Source organism: Rana temporaria, chromosome 1, assembly GCF_905171775.1.
Source record: "Rana temporaria chromosome 1, aRanTem1.1, whole genome shotgun sequence".
NCBI classification, from domain to species: domain Eukaryota; kingdom Metazoa; phylum Chordata; class Amphibia; order Anura; family Ranidae; genus Rana; species Rana temporaria.
The window spans coordinates 592,586,065-592,600,142 of NC_053489.1; the positions used below are offsets into that span (position 1 = coordinate 592,586,065).

Genomic DNA, 14,078 nt, shown 5'->3' on the forward strand with positions numbered 1-14,078 from the left:
CTAATCTGTCCTTGCATCGCCCTTGTCTTAGCTAATTCCACCAGGTACCTGGCCACCCAGCAACAGAAGAGAGAGGTGCAGCAATACTAGACTTAGGGTGAAATCGATTGATTCCTAACAATTGGCCAAGGCAACTATGCCTGGCCTAGGGTGCCACAAAAGCATTTTATGATTTTATATATATATATATATATATTTAAACAGATAGGAGGGGAGCTGCATTGCAGGCTGGACATCTATCTATCTATCTATCTATCTATCTATCTATCTATCTATCTATCTATCTATCTATCTATCTATCTATCTATCTATCTATCTATCTGTCTATTCATAAAATATGTATAATGCGGTTATATTTTTATTTCCTGCTTTTGCATTTTAATTAAATAATTCATACAACAAAACACATCACAGCAAGACAAAAATCAATGAAATCATAATACATTCATTCATTCAACATCGGAAGTGACAAAAAGCATACGCATTGAATACTTAACAGGGTTTCTGGTATTTGCTTAATTTTGTATGATGCTTGTAGTAGGTCCAAGATGCTTCATGCATTTTAATAAATGAAACATATTGACTGCGTTTCCTTTTCATGTTTCAAGGGAACGGGAGAAGATAGAGATTAAACGATGGGTCAGAACCTTTCATGCTGACATGTTTAGAATTGACTAAGACAGTAGTTAGAGAGATGTGAGGGAACTGTAACTGGTACAGTATTTCAAATAACTGCATGACATTTGGGATATGACAGGTAGGGGAATAGTCAAACAGCAGTTCTAAAGCCTGAGGAAATGTTACCTACATTATTTTAAAGTAATGGAGTTTATGTACTACAACACTCACCTTTTTCCCACTAGTAAGATGGCTGGACTCCCCTTTGGAAATATGAATCAGGGTATAACAGTGTCCCCTCAATATTATTAATGCTATACATATATACACTATATTACCAAAAGTATTGGGACACCTGTCTTTACACGCATATTAACTTCAATAGCATCCAAGTCTTATGCCGCGTACACCCGACTGTTTTTCGGGTTGTAATAAATTAACTTTTTTTTTATGTCATTAAAAATGACCGTGTGTGGGCTTCAGAGCATTTTTCACTATGTAAAAAATGGGCATTAAAAATTTTGAACATGCTCTAATTTTTCACAACGTTTTTAATGTTGTAGTTTTTAACGTTGTAAAAAATGGTCGTGTGTGGGCTTTAATGACGTGAAAAAACGCGCATGCTCAGAAGCAAGTTATGAGACGGGAGCGCTTGTTCTGGTAAAACTAGCGTTCGTAATGGAGTAAGCACATTCATCACGCTGTAACAGACTGAAAAGTGCAAATCGTCTTTTAGCCTAGGTTCACACTGCTGCGAATTCAAAATCGCGGTAAAATGCGCGATTTTACCGCGATTTTGCGGCTGCGATTTTGCAGCGATTTCGGACGCAATTTAATGTAAATCGCGGCCCGAAATCGCAAAAAGTAGTACAGGAACTACTTTTTGAAATCTCAGATGCGGCGTCGCACTGATTAGGACAGTGCCATTGCCGACAATTGCCGCCGATTTGAGATGCGATTTGACATGTCAAATCGCATCTCAAATCGTTCCAAATCGTACCCAGTGTGAACCAGGGCTTACTAACACAAAATCAGCAAAAGCAGCCATCCGAATGGAACTTCCCCTTTATAGTGCCATCGTACGTGTTGTACGTCACCGTGCTTTGCTAGAGCATTTTTTTTCACGATCGTGTGTAGGCAAGGCCGTTTTAACGAAAACATTGTTTTTTCTAGACCATTAAAAGTGTCATTTTTTTACAACCCGAAAAACGGTTGTGCATTAGTCTTAACCTTCCCAGAAGAGTTTAAGTGTTATAGCTTCAAAAGGGTGGGCCAATTCAATAGTGAACCCTATGGACTAAGACTGGGATGCCATTAAAGTTCATATGTGTGTAAACACAGGCATCCAATACTTTTGATATTATAGAGTATATAAGTCTTACCACAGTATAAAAACCTATATTAATTATACAGTACAGAACACAGGCTGAATATTCATAGACCCTGGGATAAATGGCTGATACCTTCAAATGATTGGACAGTGTCGAGCTTGTGAGGACACCCTCCATGGACATCCCCTCTATAACCCAACCTCAACTGTAAATAATGAAATATGAATTTATGAATGAGGGTTAGCGTTGGAACCATGGTGTTCCGTTTTGCAGGTGGAATCGCTACGATTCTGCTTGCAAAATGGAAACGCTGCAATTTGCGGGATACCCTTGTGATCCCTGCTATTTTGACTGACACCAAATCACGGCACAATTTTGCTGCGATTGTCGCCCGACGAATCACTGTAAAAATTGTGGTAAAAACGCACAAACAAAATTGCAGGACGCCCAACACCCAAAAGAAGTACAAGAACTTATTTTGGGCGTAGGGCGTCCCGCAATTCTGTGTATGCATTTTTTTAATGCAATTTTACTTTGATTCGTCAGGTGACAATTGCTGCAAAATAGCGGGGATCCCAGGAGCATCTCACGATTTGCAGGGTTTTCGAATCGTGCCAATTCCGCCCGCAATGTGGAACGCCATGGTGTGAATGGAGCCTAAAGGGGTCACTCACTGAACTTTACTTCCACTTTTTCTAGCTGTTACATCACTATATCAGAGCACTGTCAGAGGGCATACTTATATTCAAGGGAAAGTGGTTGGGCACAGCCCACCAAAACGTCAGGTATAATGTTTTTCTGCTGCTGACACTCATATGAAAAATCCCCAACCACATTCCCTTGACTGCACTTTCCTTCTTTTGCTTCCTCCCATGTCTATTAAATCTACTGTATACCTCTATTTATGGTGTGGGACCACCGACTGCTTCTGCATACCTCCCAACATTGAGATGGGAACGAGGGACACCTATTAGGAAATGTATGTAGGCATAGAGCACATCCCCTGCCACCCCCCCCCCCCTATATAGAGAATTATAAAAATAAAAAAAAGTGATTTTTTTTTTCATTACTAATCCTTTATACTGTCTTTTGAAATTTACAAATGCAACAATGTAGCATTTGGATGAAAGGTTTAGCACTGGGAAACACTTTTTGAAAGATAAGTAGTGCATTTTATATACAACTATATAGATCAGACCAAAATGAGGGACAAATGAGGAGGAAAGAGAGACAGAGGGACTTTATTTCAAATCAGGGACAGTTGGGAGGTACTGTATGCGTCTGCTATTCAGCAACACAAAGAATGTGAGAGGGAGGGTCAATAGTTTAATAGAACAAGGTTACCTAGTGCCATGTACTTTTATATTTATAGGTTACTTTCCCTTTTCTATAAGTTATTATGTTTATTTTGTATTAATACTATAATTACATTTACTTTATTTATTTATTTTGCTATAAATCTTTCTTTTTTTTTTTTTATTAAAATTGAAATTATGACTCCATATGAATTTGTGAACGGAGTCAAGGAAAAGTTGCAGTTTAGCCTCTTCATAAGATAGTTTGCTACTGTATACATTTTTTAAGGAATCACAAAAGCACTGAGTAGTACGTGCCATTTAAGTTGGAGATTCTTGCAATTCTACCACATAGGGCAAAGGTTTTAGGGCTTTTACAATTGTAGCTAAGAGATGACCCTTGTTTTCCGCCTCCTCAAAATAAGTTTGTTGAAGAAAAAAAAACATTTATGCTCCCTTTTTTTACAGGAGATTTCTGCATACTTTTGTATACTTTTTTTTGCTGGGTTCCTGCATTCGGATTTGCTATATATTTAAGTTCAGCCTGCAGAACAGCCTCGCCTACAGAGCGCTCCCAGTTCCTAGATTTCTTTTTAATTTTTAAAATTGGAGTTTAATATCACTTTAATACCACTAGACCTCCAAAAGATTTACCCCCTTAACGACCAGGCCAGTTTTTGCTATACAGCAATGTGTTACTTTAACTGACAATTTGCTGTACCCAAATTAAATTTATGTCCTTTTTCCCCAGAAATAGAGTATTCTTTTAGTGGTATTTGATCACAATATTTTTGACTTTCTGCTATAAAACATATCCAATAAAAAAATGTAAAAAAATCTAAATTTTCCCTGCAATGCATTGCAGGGAAAGAAAATCCATCACATCCATGCTGTCAGAACAGAGCTCTGCCTTGTTAATATAGGCATTTCTCTGTTCTGTGTCTCTCCTCGCCGATCAGTGGGTGTCGGTGGACATCCATTGGCTGGCAACCACCGGTTGGCTTGTGATGTGTCTAATCACAGCACAGCTGTGGCACCAGTGGCGCGCACCCCCTATCTTTAAGGTGCCAGATCACATACTAGATACAAGATCCAGCGCAGGAGAGCCACTGGCTGACCAGTTAATAAAAACAAGCAACACGCTGACAGAAAATGTGGAGAGTAATGGCCTTATCATTGTGCTGTTGCTCTATCATTTTCCAGTTACTGGTTTTAGTTAGGTTTACATGTTATGACTGGCTAGCAAATCCTTGGATAGATAAACCCGCTCCTGTATTTCAAATATACATTTATCAGTTGGCATGAAGCACATACACTGATCAACCATAACATTTTGACCACTGACAGGTAAGTAGATAACATTGCAAAAACAAAGAGTGGAGTCGGGACTTTAGATGAGATATAAAGGTATAATAAATTAGATAAATGAAATAACTTGGATGTCAAAGTTCCCTATAGATTGGCACGATACAGTATAAATAAACCAGTAATCAAGTTACATTTATGATACAAAAATGTAATCACAAAAGAGCAATTCATAATCATCATTAATTTAATAACACATGATTAGTTAGGAAAACATAATTGATGACATACAAACATAGTAATGAATACATCAATGAGTAATAAATACATGAACTATATGATCAACATGTGCAAAAATAAAGAAATAATAATATGGGCTTGTGTAGAGCATCCGAGGATGTGCACAATACACGTTTCGTGGTCGCCTGCCACTCATCAGGAGTTTGGATGCATAAAGAATGATCTAAAATAACATACATTTCCCCTTTTGTTTTTGCATAATATATTTAGGGATGGAGGTATTCTGGTATGCTTTTAGGCTGGGATGGGTCTCACTCTCTTTTCCTAAGTAGATAACATTGATTCTCTTGTTACAATGGCATCTGAAAGCAGGTGGGATCTACTGGGCATCAAGTAAACATGCCTCTGAAGTTGATGTTTTGAAAGCAGAAAAAATGGGCAAGGATACACGTCTCTATTTTCACCACATGAGGTATATAGTCAATCCGCACTCACCAGATGTTGATAACCTTGCCGTTTGATGATAAAACGCATCAAGATGATTCTCACAATTGTCGCTTCCGGCCCAGAGAGTGGAACACATGCCAGGGCACAGCATCCATTACTCTAAGCAACTAGAGGGCTGATTTTTATTGTACAGTGCCGCTATTTTTATTGTTTTTTTATTGGTCTCTACCTGTAATCTCCTTGTAAGAATAAACATAAGAGGATTTTATACTATGAGAGGCCACCATTTATTTCCTGTCTGCATAACAACACACTCTTTAGGATTGCTTTAGGATTTAGAATTACAACAGGAGGGAATCTGGACCGGTAAGAGTCAGCAGAGGATATCCAGTGTTAGGTCCCCCCAATAAGAGACCTGCAAGTCTAGTTGACTGTCCTTGCTGTAAAGTAAAGTAGTCACCAACAACTGGTAAATGCGGAGTGACTATGTACCTCACGTGGTGAATATACAGAACACAGGCTGGGAAGAAAGCACAAATCACCCAATATTCTACAAAAGACTTTAATGTTTGGACTGTCACTTTATAAGGGCTCTTTCACACATGCGGGACTGTATGTCCGCTTTTTCATCCATCCATTTACGGATGAAAAAGGGACATACATTGATCCCTATGAGATTGCGGGTGTCAGCGGATTAACATCTCATCCGGATCTGAAATCCTCCGATTCTGCAGACGGAGGAAAACCCTATCTTTTCATCCGTCTGCAGATCGGATCGGGTGAACACAGACAGACGGTCTGTTTTCATCTGATCCCCCCATAGTGGAGAGTGGAGATTTGGCAGGGCGGTCCCTGCACAGTGTGCGGGGACCACCCTGTCTTCCGCCGGCTCAGCAGGGATCAGCAGAGAGATCCCCACTGAGCAAGCAGAGGTTCACAGGGCGGATCATCACGGATCCATTCCGTGTGAAAGAGCCCTTAGTCATTAGAATTATGTTGGTACACTGATTGTTTTCTTTTTAGTAAAGATACTACTCACAGTACATATCACCATATTTAAAAGTATTATTTAGTAGTTTAAGCAAGCGCTGCCTGAATATTTATTGATGTTTGTCTATTTGGATAGATAGACAGCGGCTGCTCATTCTAATGCCGCGTACACACCATCACTTTTTGTGATGAAAAAAAACAACATTTTTAAAAACGTAATTTTAAATGACTGCGTGTGGGGAAAACGTTGTTTTATGTCTTCTGAAAAACAAAAAAAAAAAAATTTGAGCATGCTTCAATTTTTTGTGTTTTTTCAATTTTTAAAACGACATTTTTAAACCCGCGCATGCTCAGAAGCAAGTTATGAAGCAAGCTTCAATGGAAAAGAGTGTTGAACGTAACCGCGCTTTGCTAGAGCATTTTGAAAAAACGATGGTGTGTAGGCAGCGTCATTTTTGAAAATGAAGTTTCAAAAACTTTGTTTTTTTACTTCACAAAAAATGTTTTTTTTTTTCATCACATAAAGTGATGGTGTGTACGCGGCATAATAATTTAGTTGTATACCTAGGCGTGAACGTTTTTTTTTTTTTCATTTTTCATACTGGTAGTTAAACCTTTTCAAGGGAGTTAGTTAAACTGCTTGTAAACCCCCAATGTTTTTCACCTTAATGCATTCTACTCATTATTATAAATAATAATAGCTGTATATATAACTTTAAAGTTCAGATCTTAAAAAGATCCAATGTGCATAAAAAACAGAAATAGGCATGTGAACATATTGCTATGCATCACACAATTTATGCGTTTAGAAATATGAATATATTAACATATATATTTAAATTATTTTCACTTTTTAGGAAGCTACCGGGGATGCATCTTCAGTTATTTGCAATGATGGACCTGGAAGTAGTGAAAGGTAAGACTAAGACAAACAAAGTTAGTTGATCACTGTTCAGAAAACATTGGAGGTGTGCTATACTGTGATTGCACACCCAGTCTGAACTGTTTATGTCAGAAATGTTTTGGCTGATCAGAGACTGCAGACAATCAACTGAAGCCACAGATCAGCATATTCTGACAGTGATGTGTGCCGTTGTCTTATATTTTTGTTGTGTTTTTTTTTTTTTTTAAAGTCATTTGAACTAGGTTGACAATTAGTTTCAGCTGGAAGAGTAGACAGTAGACAAGAAGTCAAATGGCAAAATGAAAAATAGGAGTCATATAGTGTGTCAAATCGATTTTCTGATCTCCTTTAGCTGGAAACAGGGCTGGACTGGGACAAAAATTTGGCCCTGGACTTCATCCAGACTGGCCCACTTTGACAGGTCTCTCCCATGGCGTCCGGACAACTCCCGCCCCCCCGGCCACCCAAGCCCCCTCTCCTCCTTCACTAGTCACTAGCCTTTTACTTTATTAGAGTAGAACGGCTGGTACTCTTATAGGCAGCACCAGTGGGGAAGCTAGACATTATTTCACCCGGGGCAAAGAATCAGTTCGGTGCCCCCCCCCTTATGGGACAAGATTAGGCAGAAGTGAGAAACTCCCAGGCCATAGCTGTTGAGTTAGCTGTCTGTCCCCTCCCCCATGCTCCTCTGTCGTCCCCCCTGCTCCTCTGGTCCTCCCCCTGCTTCTCTGTTCCCCCCAGGTGAGCACTGAGGGAAGGGAGAGACAGAGGAGCGGAGGGGGGCGGCGGTCCGCTGTCACTGAAGTCGGCCCACTGAGCCATCGGCCCACCGGGAAACTCCCTGTAGTCCCAATGGCCAGTCCATCCCTGGCTGGAAAGAACCATAAAGCCACTTGTATAACATCAAAATGTGGAATATGGCTGCAGTGGATGAGTGCCATCATCCCTAATTAATGGAAATTGAGAAATCCATCAAGGGGTGGGACTATAGCGACACTGGTAGATTAAAGCAAAAGACGTAGTAAGAATTGTAAAAATATCACATTTTATTACAAACTGTACATATACAAAACATCAAGTAAAAATAATGTATGACAACCATACATGAATATTGGAATGTACAGTATCTAATCTTTTCAATATTCATGTATGGTTGTCATTTACCATTTTCATTTAATGTTTTGTAAAGTTTGTAATAAAATGTTATATTTTTACAATTCTTACTACCTCTTTTACTATAATCTACCAGTGCCGCTATAGTCCCACCCCTTGAGGGATTTCTCCATTTATTTGAATAATATCACGTCCACTTTCAGCTGTCAGGGAAGAAGCTAATGAAGCACAGTCTGAGCTCCATTAGCTTCAAAAGAGGGCAATCATGAGACATCAGGGGGTCTAGTAGAATCAGGCTGTACTTTTTATTCTCTGTTAAAATTAAGTTATACTCAAATCCTGATAATTAAAAAAAAATCAATGAACTAGATCAGAGGTCTGCAAGTTTTCTAAACAAAGGGTCAGTTTAATGTCCTTCTGTCTGGGACCAGACTGTGGCCAGTGGGAGTAGAAAATGCCTCAGCATCAGTGGGACTAAAAAAATAACATAGCGCCTGTGGTCAGGAGAAGGAACAATAGTGCCCCATTGCTGGTGTCAGTGGGAGGCATAGTGTCCAATTGTTGGTGTCAGTGGGAGGCATGGTGCCCTATCATTGGTGTCAGTGGAAGAAATAGTGCCCCATCATTGGTGTCATTTGGAGGAATAATGCTCAATCATTGGTGTCAGTGGGAAGGATAGTACCTCACTGTTGGTATAATAGGAGGGAAGTGTGCCCCATTATTGGTGTCAGTGGGAAAGATAGTACCTCACTTTGGTATCAGAGGGGGGTAATAGTGTCCCATAATATATGTCAGTGGTAAAATAATGTTCCATCGTTTATATCCGTGGGAGAAATTATTATCCACGTTTTGGTGTTAATGTAAAGTCTAGTAATCCATCACTGGTGTCAGTGGATGAACTAGTGCCCCATTGTTGGTGTCATTGGGAGAAATTATGACTGTCGGTGTCACTGAAAGAAATGGTGCCTCATCTTGGTGTCAGTAGAAGCAATAGTGCCTTGCATCAGTGGGAAGAATAGTGTAGATAGGGTCAGATAAAGATAAGCAAAGTTCTGCAATTTGGAGACCACCGAAACTAGGGCCATTGTACAATGGGGGACCGAAGGGAAACCTGCCCCATGTGCAGGGTTGAGGGTTAGTAAGTCACAGCACCAATGCTGTCAGCTTCAATCTCTTTCCACCAGCCCACAAACCACCTGCATGGCTTTAGTATTCTTAGCCCTGCCCGAGTGAAGACCTGACAATTTCTGCATCTTCTCTCGGCTCCTGTCAATGCCCACTGGTCTACCCACCTCTTATCAGACCTTTAGGAAGGAGAAGTGTGTCCCCACTCGTCGGCCCACCCACCTCCTACCAGACCTCTAGAAAGGGGAAGTTTGTCCCCGCCCACCGGTCTGCCCACTTCCTGTCAGACGGACCTGTAGAACAAGGAAGAGTTACAGGAGGTGGGGACAGAAGCCAAGATAAGATGCAGAAAATGTTGGGACTACACCCGGGCAGAGATGAGAATATTAAAGCCATGCAGGTGGTGGGCAGCTGGCAGGTGGGGACAAAAGCAGACAGAGGTTGTCCGGACTAAACTCTAGAACACTAAGCATTACAGATACAATGCAAATATGTTCTGCTCTTTTCAGCTGTGCAATGTGGATGTGATTGCTAAACAGTGTTTCTTTTAAATAGTTGTAAAAGTTACTTTATGCTATTCGATTAATTAGAATTATGTTGGAGGCACAGTGCTGTATGCATTTTCCTTTAGCTGATTTCTGGGTTCATACCAATGTGTTTGCTTTGGCTAGCATTTGCATGAGTATGACAGCCCATTTATTTTAATTGGCTGCTGTTCCCAGGGCTGCTGTTAGAAATCACGGGGCCCCGTACAGCCTACCTGACAGGGCCCCCCCAAATATATCAAAACAATATTTCCACAAACGAAATACACTAAAATCATTATTAGAAGACACAAACATAACAGAGAACCTGTGTAAATTGGCCCTTTTTAAAATAGTTTTTAAAAATCTTTAAACTTTTTTTTTTATTTTTTTTTAAAGAATGTTAGAATATATTAAAATGTATTTTATTTTATAATTGTTATTTTATACTTGACAGGTAAGCCAGCAGTGTCGTGGGGGGGGGGCAGCACAGTGACAGGGGGCACAGAGGGGGGATCAAAAGAAGGCAGAACAGGGAGGGGGATCTGTGCAGGGGAAGTAATTCTGTAATTGCCCCTCCATCCGATCACAATGATTCCCTTTGCTGTCAGGGCCCCCCTGTTTGCCTGGGCCCCCTACAGGAGGGCTGGTGGTCCCCCCTATCAGCGGCCCTGGCTGTACCTGCAGGAAAAAGGTCCCTGCACCTTTTTGAAAATGCAGCCTCAGAGAAATCACATGGTGCCTTTGCACCATGTGATTTCCCACACCTGAATATGTGCTGCATTTTCAGATGCACGAGGGTTCTGTTAAAGCGGGGGTTTACCCGAAAAAAATATTTAACATTAGATTGAGGCTAATTGTGGGAAGCACAATCAGGTGTTTTTTTTTTTAAATCAATGCAGTACATACCGTTTTAGAGATAGATGTTCTCCGCGGCTTTCCGGGTATGGTCTGCGGGACTGGGCGTTCCTATTTGATTGACAGCCTTCCGACCGTCGCATACAGCGCGTCACGAGTTGCCGAAAGTAGCCGAACGTCGGTGCGCAGGTCCGCACCGACGTTTGGCTTCTTTCGGCAACTCGTGACGCTCTGTATGCGACGGTCGGAAGGCTGTCAATCAAATAGGAACGCCCAGTCCCGCAGACCATACCCGGAAGCCGCGGAGAACATCTATCTCTAAAACGGTATGTACTGCATTGATTTAAAAAAAAACACCTGATTGTGCTTCCCACAATTAGCCTCAATCTAATGTTTTTCGGGTGAACCCCCGCTTTAAGAATGAATGGCAGCCTTGCGCATCTGTAAAAGAGTAGGGCATTTTGCCTGTGGGTGTGAGAATAAGTGTGATTTATATGCTGTCCAACACACATGGTATAAAACAGGTGGTAAGAAGGCAACATATTGCCTATATATACCTACTGTAGGCAGGAGAAAGAGGATGCCAGTTGACGACACACCCCAGTCTCAGCTTGCTGCTGCTGCTGCTGGAGAGTAAGGGCAGACCGACTTCTTCCTGTTTCCCCTTGTCATGTGACATATCGCATTACAAAAAGGGGAAGGCGGAGAAGTTTCCTTCATTCCCGTAGAGGCCAAGATATTAACTGTAAAAACATGGGGGGCGCAGTTTGCAATCTTTGCCCTGGGCACTGGTTCACCTTGTCCCGCCACTGCACCGAACTATATAATAAATATTTTTCTATCAATTTTTGTTATCTATAGTCTACTACAAAACGCTCAGTGTACGACTCCATCGAATGCTATGTCTTCAGTAGTGAACAGTGGCTCAGAGGAATCAATATATTCTACCTTGGAAGACTGTGCACGTGAGATGAGCTTAAAGCCTGCTGATGACCTCAGAAGTCAATCCGATAGTCATTCCCTAAGTGATACTATCAGTAGCCATTCATCAGAATCTGGATGTCAAGAAGAATTCTCAATTACTCCGTATGCAAGCTTCTATGGACCATGTGCAATAAGTAAAGCTGGATGGTTAGATAAACTTTCACCTCACAGGTGAGATAGAAGGTTCATATTCATTCATTCATGTATTGGTGTTTTTGAATTAACTTTATGTTTTTTAGAGCAGTTCAGTGACATATATTCATTCTTATACTATTTTGGGTACAATCTGTGGGATAATTAGACACATCAGTGTGGTACCAAATATTTTTACTTTTACGTGCTTCTTTAATTGGCAATGAAAGTCCTTCATTTTAGTATAGCCCCATGTTTTGTACGTTTTTGGCCAAATTGTATACTGCCTAAAGTGCAAATAATAAATACATAAACAGTATAGCAGATTCATACATATGGGGAGGAGAAGGACATATTACAGTTTATTTAGCATGGTCTTGCTTTGAGAATAATGAATTGTGTCCTATTGAATTTAATGTGAAATATATATATATATATATATATATATATATATATATATATATATATATATATATATATATATATATATACATACACACACACACATACTATATTACCAAAAGTATTGGGACGCCTGCCTTTACATGCCCATGAACTTTAACATCCCAGTCTTAAGCCTCGTACACACGCTCGGTTTATTCGGCAAGAACCAGCAAGAAAACTGCTGGCAGAGCTTTCTTGCCGAGTAAACCGAGCGTCTGTACGAGGCTTTCAGGATTCTCGACAAGAAAACTGCCCAGAATTTAGACAAGAACATGTTCTCTATTTTCTCGTTGTGAGATTCTCTGCAGTTTTCCTGACGAGAAACCCAAGAGTGTGTATACTTACCTGTCCCTGTGGAAACCTGCGCTCAAAATGACTTTGACGCATTCATGGTAGCTTCCACGGCATAGGTAGGGTGAAGCAAGATGGCGGCAACGGCATTGAATGTGACGAGCGCATACTCGTCGTACGCGATGACGTCACTGTGTTCTTTCCTTTCAAGAGAACCGCGGTTCTCTTGAAAGGAGAGTCTGTTCACTCGGGCGGCAAGAGATTCTTGCCAAGAATCTGGTCAGGGAAAACAACGTTTTTTTCCTGACGAGATTCTTGCCCGTGTGTACAGGGCTTTAAGCCTCGTACACACGATCTGTCTTTCCAACTGGAATTGTGCTATGGCAGGATATTGTCGTATAATCCGACCGTTTGTATGCTCCATCGGACAATTGTCAGAATTTCCAACAACAAATGTGGGATAGCATGCTTTTAAATTTTCCGACAACAAATGTGCGATGTTGGATTATCTGACCGTGTGTCCGTCGTAAAAAAATCCAAACTGAACCAATGCTAACCATAAGACAACATTAGCAGAAGTTGCCCAAAGGGTGGCGCTAAAGAGCTGAAAAAGCATGTTGTTTCGTGTTTGTTGGTCGACAATTATTTGCTGTTTGTATGCAATACAAGTTCACGGCCAACGCCCTTCGGACAAAAGCCCTACGCTTTCTCCGTGGAAAATCTGATTGTGTGTACCAGGCTTTAGTCTGTAGGGCTCAATATTGAGTTGGCCCACACTTTGCAGCTATAACAGCTTCAACTCTTCTGGGAAGGGTGTCCACAAGGTTTAGGAGTGTGTCTATGGGAATGTTTGACCATTCTTCCAGAAGCGCTATTGTGAGATCAGGCACTGATGTGGACGAGAAGGCTAGTTGTTTCATCCAGGGAAAATCCGATTGTCTCTCGGGCAATCAGGAAGGATTTTTTCCCCCTGCTGTATCAAGTTGGATCATGCTTTGCTGGGGTTTTTCGCCTTCCTCTGGATCAACTGTGGGTATGGTATATGGGATTGTATGATATTCTTTTTTATTTATTTATTGTTATGGTTGAACTAGATGGACTTGTGTCTCTTTTTCAATCTGACTTACTATGTAACTATGCAACTTGGACATTTTCACTTTTGTTGCCAGCGGTTTAGACATTAATGACTGTGTGTTGAGTTGTTTTGAGGGGACAGCAAATTTACACAAGCTGTACACTCAGTACATTGAGCAAAGTGTAATTTCTTCAGTGTTATACTTACTAGTGTGTATACTGTATATATATATATATATATATATATATATATATATATATATATATATATATATTTTTTAATAGTTCTGGTAACCCTGGTGAAGCCTCAGGATTCCTTCTCTTTGTAGGGATTTCCTCTAATTTCCTCTTTTGTCTATAGGACAGGAAGTGAAGGGGAATCTCCCCTATGGGACGCAGGTTG

General features: G+C 40.6%; 1 protein-coding gene across 2 annotated transcripts in view; it reads left to right on the top strand.

Moving 5' to 3' along the window:
* The window catches only part of ARAP2 (ArfGAP with RhoGAP domain, ankyrin repeat and PH domain 2), a 481,396-nt gene that overhangs the window by 57,438 nt on the left and 409,880 nt on the right, over nt 1–14,078 (top strand). For both annotated transcript variants that reach the window (XM_040335148.1, XM_040335150.1), the window contains exons 5-6: nt 7,084–7,142; nt 11,612–11,905. In XM_040335148.1, the coding sequence (XP_040191082.1) occupies nt 7,084–7,142; nt 11,612–11,905 (353 nt within the window). The remainder of the gene's footprint in view (nt 1–7,083; nt 7,143–11,611; nt 11,906–14,078) is intronic.